Source organism: Ochotona curzoniae, unplaced genomic scaffold (assembly GCF_017591425.1).
Source record: "Ochotona curzoniae isolate NIBS_2020 unplaced genomic scaffold, NIBS_Ocur_1.0 contig_3498, whole genome shotgun sequence".
NCBI lineage: Eukaryota > Metazoa > Chordata > Mammalia > Lagomorpha > Ochotonidae > Ochotona > Ochotona curzoniae.
This window is the reverse complement of record NW_024465885.1, coordinates 9,035,701-9,058,272: the sequence shown is the minus strand read 5'-3', so window position 1 is coordinate 9,058,272 and position 22,572 is coordinate 9,035,701. Positions and strand designations below refer to the sequence as shown.

At 35.9% G+C, this 22,572-nt stretch overlaps 1 protein-coding gene across 10 annotated transcripts in view; it reads right to left on the bottom strand.

The window, feature by feature from the left end:
- The window catches only part of CBLB (Cbl proto-oncogene B), a 191,054-nt gene that overhangs the window by 24,815 nt on the left and 143,667 nt on the right, over positions 1-22,572 (bottom strand). For all 10 annotated transcript variants that reach the window (XR_005883915.1, XM_040980529.1, XM_040980535.1 and 7 more), the window contains 3 exons: positions 15,395-15,580; positions 13,979-14,344; positions 4,279-4,373 (listed from right to left, as the gene is read on the bottom strand). Coding sequence is in view for 9 of the 10 variants with exons in the window: in XM_040980529.1 (XP_040836463.1) it covers positions 4,279-4,373; positions 13,979-14,344; positions 15,395-15,580 (647 nt within the window). In the remaining variant the exon portion in view is untranslated. The remainder of the gene's footprint in view (positions 1-4,278; positions 4,374-13,978; positions 14,345-15,394; positions 15,581-22,572) is intronic.

The window sequence follows — 22,572 nt, the reverse complement described above, 5'->3', positions numbered from 1 at the left end:
AAAGGAAAAAAAAAAGAACCTTATCAATAATGTCTCTACACATTCTACAGCTTAACTGTGGAGGATTTATTTTCCAACTGAAAACTACTATAAGGACTACAGCATACATAAGTTATGGACTACAAAATGGTAATCTTATGTAAGGGTTTGAAAATATTAATTTGCCATAAAATATTGTAAACAAAAACATCAAGTAAGCAACAGAAGAGTCAGAATGGGTTCGTCTTTCAAATGAAGTAGGAATTCTACACATCATTTCTATGTCCCCACATGCTGCCACTCAGAAAAATCACAGCCAGAGATTTAAAGCAAAATAGAGCTGTTTCGGAACCATTACTGCACATGTGCCATGAACAAATTTTTCCAAATGAGTTTTATAATACACTACTAAATTTAAAAGCATCTTCATGATATCAAGAAAAATCAGTATGGCATGCTAGTAAGCTTCAAGATGAGCTTGAATTCTACACATTTCTGTGACTTTCCTCTCTAGTGATCTGAAGCTGTTGCGCACCTGTGCGCTGTCTAGCTTTCCTGCTCTTCGCACAGACACGCTTTCTTACTTTTCCAGATTCTATTTCAGCGTAATCCGCTCAGAGGTTTTTGTCAAGGTCCTCATCTAAAGCAAAAATCATTTATCCATTACTTATTCACTTACAGCCTATTTTCCCTCCAATCATTTATCACTAGCTGCAACAGATAATACAGTCATGTTTTGCTTTCTCCTCTGCACAATAACATGAACTCCATGTAGGGCAAGCATTTATCTTCTTTATGGTGAATCCCAGGATGGAAATAGATGAAATCTGGATACTCCATTCATGTAATCTAAAACACTAGCACTTCATAAAAACATATTACAATAGTCAACAATTCTACCTCTAACAGTTAAAGAAATACTTTTCTTTTTCCAAAGGAAAAAATGCACCTACTGGGGATGGAAGGATGATGTGGAGGTTAAAGCACCACACTCCACATCAGAGGGTGTGAGAACACATCTTAGCTCTGCCACTGCAGGCTTCACAATTTAGCAAATAATTTTATTTTCTCCCTAGAAGCAAAAATTGCCCATGCTTTAAGTACTTAAAGTTTTATATTCATAGATAAGTATGCTAATGATATGAAGGAGAAAAATTTCCTTCAGAAAAATTAAGTATTTATATAGTTCCAGTTTCAGCTTACTTGTAGAAACAAATTCTATACTTTTCCGAGTCTCAACAAGAATTATACAATGAAAATCTTATCGCTGTAAAGAGATACGGATTTATAAAAAGAAAAAGAAACATTATTACAGAACTTTCTAAAAATCAAATAAATGGGAATCAGAGTAATGGCATTTCAATAAATACGTAACAGAACAAATTCTAGCTTTGATATTTGTGAATTTAACTCCATATTTCTGAGATCTGGGAAGGTTTATGTTTAACAGTAACTTAACTTCGGGTTTTGGCCTGATTTTGAAACATGCATTACAAAATAAAATATCCTTATTTCAGTAACTGACATTTTATTAAGATCTTTATTCTATACTCATTGTACCCTGGTTGAACAATGTAATGAGAACAAAATCGATCAATAATAATAGCAATAACTATATTTATTATTAGGCCAATCATTTGAATCACATAGTTTTAATAACAGAATAGCACCAATCAACTTAAAGAAATATGCAAGTTGTCAAAATTTCACCTATAATTGATACCAAAAGAAAAAATAATCTTTAAAAAATTGTATAAACTCTAAAATGCTGAAGCTCAAAATAATTTAGAGATTTTAATCTAAGCTAATTCTCTCAATTACCAGATGGAAAAACTGGGGCCTAGAAAGTAATTTAAAAATAAGAAAAACATAGAAACCTAGTCTGATTTTATTTCACTTATCTTTTATAATTTCATAATTATTTAATAATAAACACAATGCACAATAAGAGACTTATGACAATAATAGGTGACTAAGGAGACAATACAATCTAAGTTATGTAAACATTCTCAATAAAAACGTTGCTATTAAAACTATAGACACTGATATTTACTCTTTGTGCTTGGTTTGCTAGGTATAAGAAGTATTCTTTCTTTTATGTTCACTATAAACACGAAAAGAAATTCTGCAGAAAAAATATGCCATTCAACTCTTTAACACATTGTTAAATACGGCTAACTTGTAGCATGAAAAATATAAGAAAAAATGTTCTGCCAAACATACACTGTTAACGTATTTCTGCTATAATTAAAACAACTGTGGTGTTTCTAGGAGAAAAATCAGGAGTCCATGGAGTGCAAACATAATCATGGCTAATTTTAAATATACTTTCAAATTTTAAAAATATTACCAAACACTGTACCCTGAATGTATTTTTTGCTTTATTTTACAGAAGCGGGTACTTAACATTAAATATAAATAAAATCACTACAGATTCTTCTTTGAATGCTACTTGCCAATATATTTAATGAGCAGAATGTTTAAATTTAATCTCTAAAGACCAAGATTACATTTATAGGCAATTGCATTTGGATGTTTTATTACATATGCACATGACCAGAATTCATCTGAGTTTAGAACACCCTCATATGTTTTTACTTATTTAGCAGCCAGTATGCCAAGTGTATTATTATTTCAAACTTTTATGTCTGTCATCAATTTGCAAGTTTCAAGAAAAGCTGGCACTGTAGAATGGCCCAATGGACTCAGTTTTGTACTATGTCTGTGCAATATCAAATATTATATTCTTGCATTTTTCCCTGTCTTTCCCAAATGTGATAATCCCCTGACTTGAGATATTTTTTTATATTTCACGAAAAACTTTAATTTACCAAGAACGAGAGATTCCACAGCCCTCCAACTGCATATAAAACAAAGTTAGTATTAGATAATATGCCATATAGTATTCCCTATGGATTTCATGCTAAACTAATTTAATTCTCTAAATAGATGTGTGGTTTGGGATCTAACTTAACCTTCTTGAAATTCAAAGATTCAGTGGGAGCTGAGTGCCCTGTACAGGAAGAAATAAGAAGTCCTATGACTTATAACTAAAAATGAGGACCTTGGCAGACAAAATTAAAATCAGTCACCCAAGTAACTACATATCCTGGCTATGCCTGCTGTATATCAGATACAATAAGGTGCTACAGGAGAATCACAGAACAAAGATGTTTTGGCTTCAAAACCTTATTATTCCATCTACTCTAGACAACCATATTAAAATTAGGAAACAGCAATCAATATACATCAAAAGTTCACAGAAAATGTGCATCACCTTTCAATTCAATTCTACCATTCACTTTTGAAAAATCATCACACAGTAAACAAACTAGCGCAAGGAAAGAACATCAATTTTAATCACTCTAACTGAAGAAGTTATTGAAGTAAATGAACATCAGACATGCACCGTTAGGACTTTAAGTTAAACATATGTCTTTCATAATTTGATTACTTTCAGATATTTTCTGGTAAAAGAAAACGAACCTAAGACAGAATGTAACCAGGAAAGGCAGAATGTAAATTAATGAACTCAACTGCAGTGAACAAGACACACTCAGTCAAAGACCTGTAGGCCTGACTTCATATACGAAATAAGAAAACAAAGACTGGGATACCTGGTGTTACACCCACGTGGGCTAAGATTAACAATCCAGTACTGCTTAGTTACCATTTTCCAATGTGATACCCAAGTTAACCAATTTATTTTTTGCCTTTAAGACACATATACTAATCTTGATACGGTAAGAGCGAAGGATATTTTAGTTGTCTAGCTATGAGGCAAAGCTAGAGCAATGGTGTAGATTAGAATGCTAAGAATATCTCACAAATATTACTCATTTTATACAAATTAAAAAGAATAGTCAACAGGACTTTATAGCTAAATGGGTATGAGAAACAGAAAAACTGGAGGATCAAGGACTGTTATGTTGTCAGAGCAGGTAGTTGGGATAAAACATGATACCTTTCAGAAACTCAAATTGGAAGGGAGAACGCATTGTGCTACCCTACCTTCTTCTTGGATGCAAGGAATATTTAGCTTTTTCTCCCTGTTGCTCAATGTATGATCTCAAGAAAGGTTAATTTTCATGGAAGTCACAGTTAACAGCAAAGGCTGGAAAGATCTTGGGTTTCTACTATACTGGCTCATTATCTGACTGGATTTTTATTTATTTATTTTTTTTAATCAATGCTTCTCTATTCATACCGGAATTTCTGTTTGAGTAAATCACAAACATGAACTGTATCTACGATACTTTTATGCACGGACCAATCACCTACGAATTCACTGAAACTCACTTCACGTTAGGGAGAAGGTTGGCAACTGGAGGAGGAGGTGAGAGCCGAGGAGGCACGTCATATTCTTCATTTCCAAGGTGACCATTGGAGAAGACCTGAAAACAAATCAAATGGTTATAGTCAAAGAATTCCACATCTTGGAGGATTTTGAGCCAATACAGTTCTCAGAAAACTTAGCATTGAAGACACCTAATTTCAGTTTATTTAAACAGGTAAAATATCATTTAAAAAAATCAGCAGATATAATTCTTAGCTTTTTTAAAAAAAATTTAATTTATTTGAAAAGCATAGTTACATAGAGAGTAGTCTTCCATTGGCTGGATTATGCCCCCAAGTAGTCACAATGGCTGAGGCTGAGCCAATCTGAAGCCAGGACCCAGCAGCTTTTTCTGGGTCTCCCATGGGGTGCAGGGGTCCAAGGTCTTTGCCCAGTCTCTACTGCTTTTCCAGGCCACCAACAGGAAGCTGGACTGGAAGTGGAATAGCCAGGACATGCACCAGTGCCCATAAGCAATGCCAGCAAACTAAGCCACAGCATTGGCCCCTGCAACTATTACCTTAATTTGTTCTAAATAAATATGTTCTAAATTGTATCTTTCTGGGATTAACATAATAGTCAAAAGCTTCTTGTTATAACAGTTGAATCAACTCAGAAGTATCTTTGTTCTTTCAAGGTTGAAGCTTGGTAACTAGAGACCTGTCCTAGCTGTTATATAGCATAATTTTCAGCATGTGAGCACCACACACAATTGTTAACTGTTCATGAGGGTCCATATACAGCTGGTGCTTAAACACTCAAAATTAGGAAACTTTAGGTATCTCAATCACAAGAAAGAGGCTGTGTGGACAGTTCTCTTTGACAAGTAATTCAATAAAGACATACACACAAGAAAGTACTACATATATTTTGCAACCTTTAAGTAAACTTTTAAGTAAACTTAAACTATCATCCAAGGTGGTTTTTTTTTTTTTTTGCCAACTCTATCTATACTGAAAAGGTAGACTGATGCTAGGGTGCAACGTATAAATCACTTGAATAGCCCAAGATAATCCAAAGAGCCACCAATCACCTTTTCCTCCTTCATATTCCTAAGAACACAAAACAGAAAAGGCCATAACACATCTATCAATGAGAAATAAGAAAAAAAGGAGTCTGAAAAAAGCATCTGAAACTTATCAATGCTTGCATGTCAAAGCTACAAAATCTAATTTTACAGAAATAAAATTTCAAACTAAACACTAGGTTTTACGCATTAGTTCCAACTATCTTGTTCACATCTTCCCCTGATAATTTAATATACTGCATTAAATCTATGTTTAAATGAGATGATTTTATCATAGATTTTTGACCATAGGCAAGATTTTCTGAAGTTGGCTACAGAGAAGAAATACTTATTAATCACTGCACAATACAACAAAATCCTTTGCCGTAAAAGTGCATCTTTTAATAAGCATACCTGTATCAAGCTACAACTACCCATTGTAAGAATGACTGTTTGAGGTCATTCTTCATCAGAGATTTTTGCTTGCTGCTAGAACAGATGCAGCTTTATAATTTTTGCAAGAAAAACCCTTCCAAGTTTCCATCATAAGTTTATTTTGGAAAAAGTAACATGGATTTTATATGTATTAGTTTGATAGTTCATGATAAAGTATCAACTTATGAAACTACTTAAATTTTAGCAAAATAATAATAAGAAGCGTAATGGAAATGGCAGTCTTTTTCTTAACCTTAATTTGTCAAAAAACCAACCATGATTTTGTTATCTATGCAAAAAACAAACCTGAAAAATAATGCAATATATATATATATAGATAGATGTTTACTGATACTGAATATGCTTTCTTTTTGTACATTAGAGTAATGAGACTGTAAATATATTAGTAACAGAACTTACAGAACATTCTTATGTATTACTCTTAAACTTCATGAAAATAAGTTGCACAGGCAATGATGTCTACCACTGATAAATGACAAGGTGTAGTAAATAAGGTAACTGATTCTCCGGGAGTGTTAACAGCCTAGCAAAACGTGCTCCTAATTTTGTGAAGCAATTAACATGCTTAAAATTGCAAATAGTGCTTTTCTCCAACTGCTTCATGAACAGGATTGTTAGCACAGTAACGGATAGCTCTCTTTCTCTGTAACGGCCTGGATGGAATCTCTTCTGAACCCTTCATCTGCTGCTTGGCATCTGCTGAGGTTTCCATTTGTTCTGTGCAGAAGCCATGCCACACTGATCTCATTTCAGAGTGAAGGATCTTTTATTTCTCCATCATTATATAGTTCTTTCCCACTAGCATTTAACACACAGTAGGGCTTAAGTGAATACCATCTGCTGATTAACTTAGATTGACATTATGATTGGAGAAATTTTGATACTGAGAGAAGAAACGAAACAGTTCACAGAGGCACTGAGAAAATGTATCTGATCTGTTTACCAGATGATCTTTCAGTAACCTCTCTGAAAACATATTCTAAGAATTAACAATATGTCTACTACTAAACGCAGAATTCTTTACTGTCATTTAATTGACTATACAAACATGTGAACTGCAAAAGACCTAATTGTGCGAAACACTAATGCTAATATTTCTAGTCATCTAAAGTGACTGCAATTCTTTACACTAGTTAAAATGAGATTAAACATATGTCATTCTGAATTCTATGTTCCCAACCAGTATTTTCATTACACTAGAGAAAATTTTAGCTGTGAAAATTCAGTGAAAATTTTTTCACTATCTGAGGAAGTGCAATACATTACTTTTTGAGCCAGCAAGTAAACATTTAACATTCTACTGAAATCTGAAAAATGAGTTTGTAAATAATAAAAAGCAACAGTTCCTCAAATGATACAGAGTGTTCTTACCATATAAGGCAGATACATTCACATTTCATTCACCCTCCAACAGGGAAACACCTTTTGTCCTTGGCCATAAAGTTCTTCAGGTTTCCCACATGGGTGCCTAGGCCCAAGAACCTGAGCCGTCCTCTCTGGCTTTTCCAGGCCTTCAGTAGGGGGATCAGAAGTCGGGCAGCCTAGACACAGGCTACTACTTCACTGAACTGGACCCAAGAATCACCTTTATGTCCATGGCCTTCCCAGTCAATAGTCACTCCCGGTACTATCATAATTCCATTGAAAGACTATTGACTTAAGTCATCTAATTCCACAATTCTTTTTTTTTTTTTTAAGATTTATTTTATTTTTATTGGCAAGGCGGATATACAGAGAGGAGATACAGAGAGGAAGATCTTCCGTCCGATGACTCGCTCCCTAAGTGAGCTCAACGGCCAATGCTATGCAGATCTGAAGTCAGGAGCCTCTTCCGGGTCTCCCACGCGGGTGCAGGGTCCCAAAGCTTTGGGCTGTCCTTGACTGCTTTCCCGGGCCACAGGCAGGGAGCTGGAAGGGAAGCTGGGCTGCCGAGATTAGAACCGGCGCCCATAAGGGATCCCGGGTGTGCAAGGCGAGGACCTTAACCACTGTGCCATCGTGCCGGGGTAATTCCACAATTCTAATCCTGTCCTTCCTCTACTAAAAACAAGACAAAACAAAAACAAATTCTTGAAACTCTCTTTATCAAAGTATGTTTTAACAAATATTAGTAGAAAAAAGAGAAAGGAAAATTGTGAGAGGAAGAATGGGTAGTATCACGTATTTAACTTACATGTATGAAATATTATAAAACCTCTCAATTTTAATATACATATTTGAAAAAATACAATAATCTAATAAACTCTAATTGGAACAATCTGCTTTTGTTGCATTTTACATTACCTGCCCTTCTTTTTCATTTGTAATATTTCTAACCAAGCTACCCATCTTTTAATATTTATTGACATTAACTCTTAAGGAGCCTTCTTTGTCCCATTTTTCACTCAGTATCACAGATTTTTGTATCCTTCTTGAGTATCTTACATATTTGGTGGATATTTCTTATGCTATCATTTTCCCATTATTTATATAATGAGACCAGATTTTGTGCATTTCATGATGATATTCCCTACTATTCCTTTCTTTCTCCTTTTGGTTTTTGTAATAATGTTTTCAATTTACAATAACAGGCATAATATACATTAGATAAAGAATAGTAAGTAGAAATTAGGAAGACTATCAAACGTTATCGCTTATTCCTGTATATGTTTCCTCTTTTTTGACTACATTTATTCACTTTCGAGGTGCCAGTAGCATCTTGAGCATTCCAAGAACTCATGGCAGTGAATTAGGATTAAGGGATATGAATATATCAATGGTAATTTAGTTTTTAGAAGAAGTATAACCTAGACTATAAAATTTATTTTAGGTTATAATGATACTCTTTTTCTACATGCCACAAGGTCTTATCTAAAATATTATCCCCTAAAACTCATTTTTGGGCTCTCAGTTTGTAAAGCTCGAGTTCATGTTCAGAACCAGACACCCAGACAGAATAAAGTTCAGCTTAAAACTAGCTTCAGTGGGAACACTCCAGAGTGAGGTTAACTGATCCAGTACAGAGAGCAGGCCAGCGAAAAAGTTACCCCCGGGGGACATGAGGGATTGTTTTTATTAGGGGGCTGAAATGGTGTGGTTTGTTGGGACAAATGAATGTGCCTTCTTTGGTGCTAGAGTGCTACACGCTGCTCTTGATCTTGGTGAACCCATACTTGCTGCTTAGCCGAGGAGGGGGCTGCACTCTGCAGGCACACCGAGTTGGCCACCTTTCTCAGCCTCCTCCTGGGTTGCCTCTCACCCACCCCGGCTGGGCCTCACACAGTAGTTCACTGAGATGCCTGCCTTGTCTATCAGGAGTCAGCAATTCTGTCTCTTCACTTTTTTCAATGAACTATGCTAAAATCACACACACACACATCCACCCCCTCTCAGATGAAGAGAAATGTTTTGTCAGTGACTCAAACATTGTCTAAAAGCTGAAGGCCAATTCGCTTGAAATATAAAGAAAATTTTTGTGCCTGTGAAAATTTTAGTGCAATTAAAAACACATTTTTTAAAATTTTTACAGTTTCCCAAAGGTATTTCCTTTGGTTACGCTCTCAAATGCCACCCCTAAACTATTCATGTATTCTGTGTTTTAGTATTAGACTGAAAATGATCGAAAACCAGCACACCAAAAGGATATATTTTCTAAAAGATAGCCTTGCTATTTACAAATGAGGCAGGGCCAATTATACGAACATGAGCCTCTTCACCAAAAGTGCAGAATGGCACACTCTCAAAAAGAGGGATCATTTTATATAATTGTCTAGCAACAGCTCCAAAAGATTATTATACCTCATGGCATCTTTAGACCAATGTCACTGTGAGTAACATGACAAGATAGCTTTTATCACCTAAGAGACAGAAGTTTCCTAACCTCCTGAGCGGAACCAATTATGACAGCTATGTACATGATCATATCTAGAATTAAGAGGAAGGTTTTGAAATATTTTGATATTTGAAAATATTTTAATGCAAGGATTTTCACAACTGATAATTAAACACACACACAAAAACAACTCCAAAACACAAAACAAAACAAAATCCACTAGCCAAAAAGACTGGATTTAAACTGGGGATGCAATCAGAATAGCAGTGGTGCTACAGGAAAATTATCTCTCACTATTAATACAAGATAAGCAGATCTAGCAACTTTTAGCTTACAGATTCAAACTAATAGCAAAGTATCCTTGCACCTGACTGTATCAGCAAATAAAAAGGGGACCAAAGGGTCTACGAATGAATGTGGAGGAAATTCTCACACTACAGTTTAACCATGAAATGGTTCTTTTTTTTTTCCCCCTTTTAGAACTCTACACAATTAGTAAATGGGTTAATTAGCATTGAAATTATTCCTGGTCCTTCACCAGTCATCCTGTGAAGAGACAAACACAAAAGGCAAATGATCTCCGTGGACAGTGGGAAAGTGCCCTGTTGACAAGCAACCATGAAGAAGTGGAGGGGGGGGCGAGTCTTTTCTCAAGTGCTTCCCTTTAACTTGAGGTATTCTCTAGGTGCGTTTAATCTTTAGGAACCTTTTAGTTCTTGTCTACACTTCCTTACCTTCCAAATGGGAAGACTGCAATTAACTGGAAGCATTACCTCTACCACTTACCCCTCTAAATGACAGTTGTTACTATTTGACCAAAAAAAATGTTTATCACCTTATATTTAGAGACAGGTTTAGTACAGAGAAAATTACTCTCCAAAGACTTAAATTTACATATCATGTGTGCTTACAATGAAACAAAACAAAATGGTATGCTAGGTATAAAAAGACAGTTAATATTTATTATTTTCATTGCAAATATCAATCTTATTTAAAAAAATCATCACTATTTTCTCTCCTAACTGCTTTTTTTTTTTTCCGAGATCTACCAGTTTAAAGCTAATACTCTCCCAAAGGGGGTTACATTTTTTTTTAAACAAGATGTTTCTAATCTGCTAGTTGAAATTAGAAATCCTGATTTAATTTGTTAAAACCAATTCAGATTGTAACACAAAATTAACTTTGAGAATATAAGCAGTACTGAATTAATACAAAGAATATATGAGATTAGACCTTAAAAATACTAATGACAATTATTTAGATAGAAATAAACAAGAATAGGCTTAAGAGACATATTTTTGTGGACCTTAGCCCCTGGATCTCTCCCTGCTTAGCCCACCTGGGAGGCCTTAGCAACAGGGTGCACCATGTGGGGATGGGGAGCGGGGAATCACGTGACACAATGGTCTTGCCTGAGACCTCAACCCGGCTCGTTCACTGGCCATGCAGCACGAGCAGTGGGCTATACTCTTGCCTCTCTTGCCTCTCTTCTCTTCTCTTCCCTGGATGAACTGTGCTTGGACTTCCCTGATAACTAACTCTAAGAAATTAAAAGCGACCAACATTCTGTTCATCAGCCACCTGTGATGAGTATTCCCCAAGGCATATCCTTTAGCCCAGGTGCTGCCCTCTGTGTGCAGGTGAAGCTCGGTTTATCTGCCAGTGGCTGAGGCACAGCTTCCACCCTGTGAGCAGATTGTGATCTGTGATTGGATGGTCCAGAGACACAGGCATGCCTAGTAGCCAGTCACAATGATTGCTGGGTAGAAACAATGTCGGGACCACCCTTCTGGCTTCCCCTTCTTTACTCAATATGCATCCTTTACCAGTTTGTTCCCGGTGGTTCTGCAGCAGCAGAACACCGTCACCTCACCCCTCGGTGGTCTCGAGGGCCTGCTGGTCAGGAACTCCTGACAACTGGCACCTTGAACAGGGACCTGAAGACCTCAGCAAAAGTCTGGGTGAGGCCCATGCCCTGGCTGGAGGGCTAAAGATTCTGCCCGGTAGGGGGCTATGCCTCAGTTTGGAAGGCTAGAGATTCCACTGGTTGCACCCTGCTTTGTGGGTATTCTCGGACGGATTTCACTTGGTTGATGGAGCTTCTGGAATCCTGTCTTCTTTCTACCTCTGGGACACAACATCTGATGGTCCAAATAATCTGCCACCTATTTGGGAGACCTGGATGCAGTTGTAAGCATCAGCATTGGATTACAGTACATTCTACTGTGGTAATCTGGGAGAACTAGGAGTGGGAAGAATCCTGTCTGTCTTCCCATGCCTCTCAAATAAAACATAAATATACGCATATATTCTAAAATTTTTCAAAAAAGAATAGTCAGTGTCCTAGAGCTAAGGTTAAGATTCTATTAGTGCTAAAACTACACAACATAATTTCTAAAAGAACCCAGAAACATTGACTGCTTAAATGAACTGTTCTGGTTATTATTTTAGGTATTTGTGAATTCCATTCAAAACATAATTTCACTGAAACATGACCAATGGTTTGGGTTGTTCTAGTGCTTTTCTCAGAAGTCCCTTATGAAAAAAAAGAAAAAAAAATCAAAGAAGAAACAAAGAAGAAAACAGAAAAGCAAAGCAAATACTTTGACGTGGGATTCTAGGTTGCAGAAAAAATGTTTCTAAGGATAAGCTCCCCATTTTAAGAGAACATCACAAATTGTTTTCATAAGTGCTCCCACCCCACACTATGCATAGATGACTTCAGGGTGTCTTTGGAGATTACTAGTTACAACACATGAGAAAGGAGGGCCCAGGAGAGTCACCACCAACCAATCATTCCCGTTATTTGAATACTGTATTAGATGATTTTTTGTTTCCTGTTTACCACTGTGGTGATGTATTATTACACAGCGAACAGACATTAGCCCAAGGGCTTGCGACAGCACTAGGGATGGCTGTGTCCCACATCACAAACCTTGTTCAACTGCCAGACCTGGACTCCAGCTTCCTACTAATGCAAACCCTGGGAAGTACCTGAGCACTCAGGAGGAAACTTTTTATTGAGTTAGTCTACAACTTTGGCCTAAGAATTTCTTGAAACTGTATTTGTGGAGGAATGAAGCAGATAAGTGCTAAATTTCTAGCACTCTTTTCCTTCATGTAAAATAAAATAGTGTAAGCCAAGATTCTCATTATCACTGTTACCTTCACACATGTGCTCATGTACACATTCACATATGTGTGACACTTCCCATTCCTTCCTTGCTATCTGAATACCAGATAGACTAAGCAACTACAAACCATTATTTTGAAGTCTATTCCCCTAAAAGAACATTTAAGATGAACAGAAATGGCACTCCTTGAAAATGAGTCTGCAGTTTGCAGTGTGGTATAGCGGGTTTAGCTGTCATCTCCAACACCAGCAGCACATAAAGGGCAAGGGTTCGAGTCTCGGCAGCTTCACTTCTTACACAGCTCCCTATCAAAGTGCCAGGGAAAGAGGGGAAGATGGCTCGAGTGTTTGGACCCCTGAAACCCACATGGGAGTTCAGATGAAATACCTGGTTTGTAGCTTCAGCCTGACACAACCCTGGCTGTTGTCACTGGGGAGTGAAGCAGTAGATATAATACTGATCTCTCTCTCTCTCTCTCTCTCTCTCTCTGTAACTCTGCCTTTCAAATAAATAAGAAGATGGCAGGGCTTTCATCTGAGAACCCAAAACATCATGGAATCAAATACAAGAAACTATTACACTACAGCTCTGAAAAGACACTAACAAGAAAACTAAGCACAATGTATCCTGTAACTGTCTCATCACTTCCTTGTATTACTTGAATTCTTCAATATATACATGATAGTGGTGATACCTTTACAGGTGAGACTCAACAAGTCTAAGACTCTCTCAGTTTTATGGACAAACAGCTTGCTTTGTAAGACTGAATTAAGATTGGTGTTTTTAAAGATGTGAAAACTTCATTTTTTTTTCTGGGTGCCTAAAATGTATTATCCCAGGAAAAATCCACTAATTCTAACAACTGAATTATGATATGTATAATCATGTATCTCCCCGCAAAAGATGACATAACTTGGAGAATTAAAAAAAAAAAAGAACCAGGTGGTTCTAACATCAGCAAGCTATTGAGAGAAAATTTTGGCAGAGAAAACCAGGGAGAGAGAAATAAATCTTTGGCAAACTGTCTACTGTCTTCATCTGAAAAGGAAATCATTAATCAGGATCTTCTTCCTGACTTCTTTTAAATTCAAATTTTACTGAGCTTCTGATTATTTAGAACTTGGAAATAATTAAAGACTGGCAGGAAAGTGCCACACTAGGAAACAATACCCAAGAAATGAAAACACTGCCCACTCTTTTAATCTGTCTCCAATGAGTGTACAAGCAAGTCTTTTAGATTCTGCTTTAAATCTTACCTTGGCTCCTTCTAAAGGCAAATCATGGCGTCTGTGTTTCCGCAGCAGCACTGGGTCAGAGCCCACTCTACTGTGTCTTCCATTAACATTTGAACTAGCTGTGATTCCAGGCTTTGGAGAACCATCCCCTAGGATGCGACATCCCACCAACTGATTAGTCCCAAACACATCTCGAGGGCACCAGGCTTCAAGAGGCATAGGCTGGTCTCTACAAGGCACACTTTCTACATGATGGAAGTGTCTGCTCAGTCTATTGTCAGGTGGGATTGGCGGAGGTCTTTCTGGTGGAGGTGGAGGAGGATCTCTTACGGGAGGAGGTGGTGCTGGGAGTGGTTTATCTTGTTTTCTCACCATACAAGGAGAAGACTAAAAAAAGAGAAAAAAAATTCTGAAGATAACTTCATGGAAGTAATAATTTCTAGACTAGTATGTTACCATTTTTGTTTGCTAAACCATACAGGAGAGTTTAGATTTCTATGTCGCATTTCAATAACTTTTTTTATCATCATATAATGAAAATGTTTGAACTTTAATGAACAAATCATATAAATATATTATAGTTGGGCTTTTTTTAGAAATTAGAAGCTAAATCCAGATATTGTGATATAGAAACTACAGAAATGAATGATTTTGGCTTTAAAATTAAAAATGTCAAAAGCATTGCTGTATTTACATATTTCTAAACATTCTCTATTTAAAAATTCTTGAATGCTTTTAAAACATAACATAAATATTATTCAAATATGGTGCTTCCAATCAATTTTTGACCATAAAAGCATCTAGAAATGGCAATACTTGCTAAAATCTTAATAAAGTAATATATGCCATCTCAAATTTGAAAAAAAAAAGCCACATGGAACTAAAATAAACTGTAGGCTTAATTTACAGTTAGAATTATGTCTTCAATATTAAACAGTAATGTAATTACTTTGCAAATAATGTAATTTGTGGCACTTAATTCTACCATGTATAAAAAGTACATATAATTTCCTCTTCTGAGTCACCTTGAAACATAGGTGATAATTTATCATACCTTAAACTCTTATGCAAATATACTCCAATCACATTTTTCTTTCAATGACTTTATGAAAATGAGAGTAAAATACTGTTTGATAACAGCACACAAATTATCTTAATGCACATAATGACCTTTTAAATCCATTTTACAGAAGAGATTCTGCTACTACTTCAGCAAATTAGGGGCTATAGTCGTGGGCTGTGTCTGAATAATTGTGTAACTTTTCTGGCAAGAAAACCAGGAATGTAGCACTGTGTTAACCACAAACAAAACAAGAAACCCACTGGAGTTTTCACACTTAAATAAGCAAACAAGAGACTAGAATAATGAGTTTAAAGGAACCATGATGATTAATAATAGAGATCAGGGTGATCTTTGTTTCTAATTGAACAACTTACTTTTGGCGAACCGGTTGGGCTGCCACAGGGCGATCGGGCTATGCCTTTCTGAATCAGATCCAGGCGAGGAGGCACTGGTGGCAGGCTGAGATGAGGGATTTGGACAGGATCTGCCTGTGGCTTTCTTCTCTGGGCAAGGGGAGAGGACCCAGGAGATGTGACTGGTGAGTTCTGCCTGTCTGTGCACTAGAACAGAAAAGAGAGAGCGATGCTCTTGTTTATTCACTGGGTAGTGTGAGTCTTTCAGTGTTTGTGGAAGGCATTTAGTTTGGAGGAAGTGTTTGCCATTGTATATTTGCTAAAGTAAATATACCTTAGATACTTTAGATTCCTCTGATTAGTACATGCAAAGAGCACAAACTTTGCACCTCAGGGTCAGTATGATGTAAGGAATAGATTGAATAGGTTTGTTTTACCTACTGCAAAAAGTGCCTAAGAAAAAATAGCAGAAGTGTTGACAATAAAGTGCAGGAGATTTTTCAAGAAATCTGTTATATTTTATGAGTGATCCAGAAAAAAAATCAGCAGTACAAATTGTTCTCAGTTATCTCTATTATAAACTTTCCTTAGGCCTTTGGATATTCTGAAACATAGAAGTTTGCTTTTTCCATAAACTTGTGGGTTTCCAGGGTATGGTTTATTTCTCCATATATTAATTCACTGTTGATTTTTAAAAACATGTTTAAAATAAGCAAGCTTAAATCAAAATACAGTTCTAAGCGTTCCCATAGAAAACAAATCAGCATGTTAACCATTTTTTCAGTAAAAACAATTAACTACATAAAGGAAAACCTGTGTGCACTTCTGTTAAGAAACTGATACATTTATGTTACCAGATGTTTTGCAACTTTATGAGGTAAATAAGACAGCACCAAAATCCATTAATAAATATTTCACTTTGTAAAGACACTTATGTGACACTTTCTGGTTTTGAAAAAGTTTATTTGCATGTGTGCAGGCAGATCTGCTCTTGTGTGTGGGCTTTAATGTAGTGTACACTAATTGCTCCTTGGTATGCACCTCATATCAGCTAACCAGATCCTTTACTAGGATAAAAATAGTCCATTCAGAACTAAATGGCAACTCTATGCTACATGCCAGTTCTGTGAAGGCCTAGGCTTTTCCTTCTTGCTATTGTTAAATAATCTACCAGAATAATCTACTGTGCTTTGATATTCATCTGTTTCTGAATGCCAACATTTATAAAACATTTGGGATTGCTAATAATTTTCCTCTTAACACTCCCATCATTGTAAAACAATTGATGTCATCACCTGACAATTAAAATTTCACCAACTTTAAGGCATATTTATTTTTTTTATATCAGATGGGCCAATAAATAATTGTTCACATTCACAGTTTTATTATGTATTTTTTCTTAGCTAAAACTCAGTTTATTCAGATTATCTGGCTTTTGGGAGAGTGGGTGAGGGGACTATCCTATGCCATAGGAACTTGGGTAAATTATTTTTTTCTATGGTACATTTTTGTAGGTATAGGGATTTATTCCTTTCTCTCCCCTTTCCCTGCCATAGGACAACAGGATCTTGTCTTGGGTAGTACATTAGTTTTAGCCACTACTTCTCCTTGGTAAGTTGGTGGCTCCAGGAATTTTTTAGGGTTTTTTTTCCTTTTTGATGCCCTTTATAATTTTGTAGGGTAGTGATTACATATTTTACTGAATGTTTGTTTATTGCAAATTACATATTTTACTGAATGTTTATTGCAATTTCTCTGATGTTTTTCTTTACTTTTGATGTTTTCTTTTTTGGGAGAGAAGACCACTAAAAGTGCCTTTTTGGCACATCATGTCAAGAGCTTATCCAGCCAACATGATGGATTGTGGTTAATGTTGACTATGCTTATGTGGCTACTGTTTTAGATAACCCTAGAGTTTCTTTTATTTTTCTCTTCCTTCCCATTACTGTATTGTTAGATGAGGTCATTACAATTACATAGCCCACATATAAGGAGTGGGGAGTTATACTTCCTTTGAAAAGGATTTTGAAAAATAAGATTGCATGGCTATTGGGTATACATTCAGAGAACAAAAATATATCAAAGATTGACTTGAACTGATGCTGACATTGTAAACAGTGACTTTACTTACTATGCCACAACACCCTCCCTTTATGCAAATGTATATTTTTATTTAGTGAACATCAGAGATAAAGGGAGAAAAGGAAAAAGAATGATCCTTTATTTACTGTTTCATTCCCAAAATGCTGCAACAGCCAGTGCTGTGTGAGGCTGATGATAGGAGTCAAGAACTCGGTGTCTATCACAGGTGCCAAAGCACTTGGCCCACCACCTGTTGCGTCCAAGGGGCAATAGCATGAAGCTACACTAGAAGCAGACAACTGGAACTTGGACTTTGATTCAGTATGCTGCCACACAATGCTATCTTTCCAGATGGAATTTTATTTGGATATAATAAAGATGGAAATCTTGCAATGCTCAGCAAATGGATGCAATTGGAGAACATTATATTAAATGAAATAAATGAATCACAAAAGATACATCTTGTGAACTCTTAGTCAGGTATGGGATCTAAAAAATGTCACAGAATTAACAGGTAAAATAGTAGTCATTAGGCCAGAATGGTCAGGGAGAAAGAAGTTAGAGGAAGGTTGGATAAAGGATGTCAAAGTTCATTTAGCCAGGAAGAGTTTAAATGTTCTATAGCACAGCAGGGTAACTATAGTCTCTAACAATGTATTAGATGGCATTTTCAAATTATCTAGAAGTGCTCCATGGTTCATAGCACATGAAATGATAAATATTTGAAGAGGTGGAATTGCTAATATACCCTAGCTTGACCATTTGTTGCACACACACATGCAATTATCTCACTGTTTCCTATAAATGTGTACAAATATGTCAAAATTTAAAAAGAAAGCCAATTTGTGTGTCTCAAAAGAAGCTTCTAGGTTACATCTCATATATATCTGAATATTCTTATGACACTGTCAAACTATAAGCCTTTATAGTACCATCTAAAACAGTTAAGATTATGTAAAACTCTCATTAACGTTCAAACATCGTTTGATATATTTTTTTGAATTAACTGATCACCACTGATTCCTAGTTAAAAAAAAAATTCCTACCAAAAATTGATGGCACCTCACATGGGAACCACTGAAATCTTCTGGAGTAAAACTGGGCCCCAGGTCATCAGAGATAGGACAGAGAAAATTCTTATGTAGGATATTTGCATTACTATACTCTAGTACTGTGGACCATATGTCACAAGGCAACTGATTCCTGGCTTCAGACTAACCAAGTCCTGGCCTTAGTGGCCATTTGGAGAGTGGGCCAGCAGATGAAAGATCTCTTTTTCTCTCTTCTCTCTGCAATTCTGTCTTAAGTAAAAACACATTTAAAAAAAAAAATCAGATTTGTTAAGCCAAGAAACACACACATACGCTGAGAATGCTCAACTTTTGAGTTAGCATTGATGAGCTATTTCTCAGTGTTAGCAGCGGTAAGCTGCAACACCTGCTGAACAAGATCCATGTTCCTCAAGAGCTTTGCTTCTGCAAATATTTTCCCACTTCCCTGATTACCTGAAACATGGCACAGAACTGTAAGTGAGCCAAAAGTCTGTCATCACGGTTTAGAACTTTACTTTCACTCAAGCTGGAATAATGACTAATACTTAAGCAATTACCACATTGCCAGCGTGTCTAAGTAATGAAATGGATTTGATTTGAAGCAGGTGAAGAGCTTAAACATTGAAACAGCATATTGAAAATCCTCAGAACAGTATCCAACACAGTGTGTGTGGTGAAGTGCTAGCGCAAATGTTCAAGGTTCTTGTGGATTCTGCAACCTTGTGACTGCAACTGAAAGCAAATTGCTCAGCAAAATTCATACTGTGCTTTAAAGATAATCAAGTACTGCTGAAAACCTTAGATTTTGAAGCAATACATTAGCTGCAAAGTGACTTTCTAAGAAAGACTTTATGGCAGTTGTGTATTAATATGTGAAGGGACAAGAACATTTCATCTTTATTGAGTATATGAACCAAATCCATCCTAATTTATTCATTTTCCTGGGTTCTCAAAATGATAGAAATTTCCACATAGCAATATGTAATTTAACAGTGCCTTTTTTTAATAGTAATGCATTCCTTTCTTCTGAACCTTTTCCTATTTCAATGAACAATTCTGCAAATATAGCATTAAAACTTCAGCTTCTTGTTATTGCTATTTTCTAGCCAGTAACTAATTTTCTGACACCCTCTTGAGACATCAAATTTTTGTTCTCAATTATTTGCTTTTGTCCTGGCCATGTTCAAGTTACTTCAAGCAAATGGAGAGTGAACCAGTAGAAGGGTAGAAAAGTATTCTTTCCCTTGGTCTCTGGTTATAAATAAATACATCACAAAATAAATGAGAGAAAAAAGAGAGAAACCAAATTATTTCTCCTTTATTGCACAAGGGGACTTCGCAAGGTCTGTAGAAAAACTGAATTAAAAAATATTGCAACCCATGTGTGTGGGGGTTGAAAACACAGAAACCCATGCAAACTGTGTATTATTGTAAAAACTAGGTATGTAATTTTATGACTGCATGAACTTTTTCAAGTACCATTTTTGTCACCTGCTTTATGTAATATTTATGTTTTGTTATTTTACATGACTTAATTATCAATATTAAACAACTTAATTCTTAATTCTATATAATTTGTACCTGTAAACACAGCACTTATCTCTATTATTTAAACAGGTGGTATTTTGCTTACAGGAAAATTATAAATTTCACTTGTGGTTTACTTGCAAAATTAAGCTTTATGGAAACTAATTACAAAGAACAAATATTCTTATGGAAAAAAATCAGGTAAGTAAATACATCAATACAAACTTTCAATGTAAAGCACGTAAAAGGTAAGATAAAATCAGAATGCAATGTATCAATGGAAAATTCACCACCTATTAGTACTGCTACCTGCAGATTACAGGCCCAGTTTAGTCCATTTCATGGCAGATAATGAGTTAGTAAAATTAAGGGAGACATTATAAAATTAAATTGTAAAGCATTTAATTATTTGGATGATATAATTAGGAATGATAGAATTAAGAGAATGGGCAAAGTAAATTTATCATAATCTCCAGTTTCAGCCAAAGTCTGTTTTTCTTCAACATCAAAAGATACAATTCCAAAAGAGGTATCTTCAAACAAATGCCCTGGCCTTGCTATTTCATAGGTTGGCCTCAATAATTCCTATAATTTGTCTACACAAAGCCAACCATAGCAAAATTCAGTATCTAAAGAAATAACTAAAGTCATATTCAAACGTCAAACAGAAATGCCCTGGAGCCAGCACATTGGCTCAAAAAGCTAATCCTCTACCCAGAGCACCTGCATCCCACATGCACAGTGGTTCTAGCCTAGGTGTTCTGCTTCTAATTCTAGTCGCCGCTTGTGGCCCAGGAGAGCAGCAAAGCATGGCTTAAGGTCTTGGGGTGCTGCAACCATCTGGGAAACCTTAAAGAGGCTCCCGCCTCCCGATTGGCTAGGCTCCAGCCAATGAAACTGTTTGGAGAGCAAACCAGTGAATGAAGATTTCTCTCTGCTTCTCCATCTGTAAATACCATTCAAATTAAGATGAACAAATCCTAAAAAAGAAATGTCTCAAAGTTTATTTTGTTATTTAACATGAGAAACAGGAAAACAAATTTAGAAATGACTTTATAACCAATTTTATTTTTCTTCTTACACTAACGAATGTCTTGAACACAGAAATAACAGTAAAAGGAAAATAATTTGGAAAATTGAAGCAGGCTGATAAACGTAGTTTATGAAAGTTGTCATATTTGGTTTAATAAGTGAGCTTTATTTCTTCTGCTATTCCTAGCTTGCGACTTTCAAATTTTGTTTATTCTCCTTTTCTACTTCACAATAAAAATGTTACTATTATAAATTTTGGAATTAACAGAAATTAAGGTGTTTTGAAAATACCTACATATAGCCATTGATGATGGTTCTTATTCACATAAGCAAATTTTAAATGGTCTATATTCGTTAGCAATAGACTAAAAGAATTTTAGCCTCCATTACGTATTATTCACGAACCAAGTTTTTTTTTTTTAAGATTTCTTTTTATTTGAAAAGCAGATTTATAGAAAGAAGGAAATACAAAGTGAAAGATCTTACATTTGCTGGTTCACCCCCCAAGTGGCTGCAATGGCCAGAGATGGGCTGATCCAAAGCCAGGAGCCAGGAGCTTCTTCCAGGTCTCCCACATGGGTGCAGGATCCCATGGCTTTGGCCCATCTACTGGTTTCCCATGCCACAGAGAGCTGGAAGGGAAGTGGAGTAGCTAGGATCTGAACTGGCATCCATATGAGATTCTGGTGCATGCAAGTTGAGGACTTTAGCCACTATGGTACTGTGCTGAGTCCATGAAACACATTGTAGAAGAGTATATTATATGTATGTAACTGACATTCACATGGCCACTCCCTTGCTTTGAATATTTAGGTTCTGATTTTTTCTCTATCCCAAAATATTATCGCAGAGAAGTATTCAATCATATATATGTATGTTTAAAAGCAAAAAATCAGACTTTTCTGCAAAAAGGACAATAAATTCATAGTTTTAAATGGTCTATATCTTTTAAATAGTCTATCATTTTATGGACACTCTTAAGCTTCCTGTACAGATGGTAATACCAATTTATTCTCCCACCAGCTGTGAGTAATAATTATCATTACACAAAATTCAGACATATGTTTTCTACTTGGTCACTTGTTCAGAATTTTTAAATGGCCTATATAAATGCTTAAATCTGAACTTTTTAGACATGCAATTTAAAACATTGCAAGACTTTGGTGCATGGGTATCGTCACATTGAGTAACAGGCTTTTTATATTCTTTATTCCCATATGATGTCATTTTATTGCCTCTTACTATTTGTGTTTTTGCATATTGGTAGTGAATCTTTCTCTTCAGTGCATTGCCACTATTTTTTTTTTTCCAATGTAGCCTGTTTTCTACTATTTTCATGGTAGAAACTGCATCACTGCCATTCTAGTTTCATTCCCTAATTAACTATAGAATTATTTCCTTTTCACACTGCTTAAACAAACTGCTTCCTTTGTGACTTCTTTATGGCTAACTGTCCGTGCCTAAGTCAGAACAAATACAAGTAAATGAAAGATTAACAAACAGGTT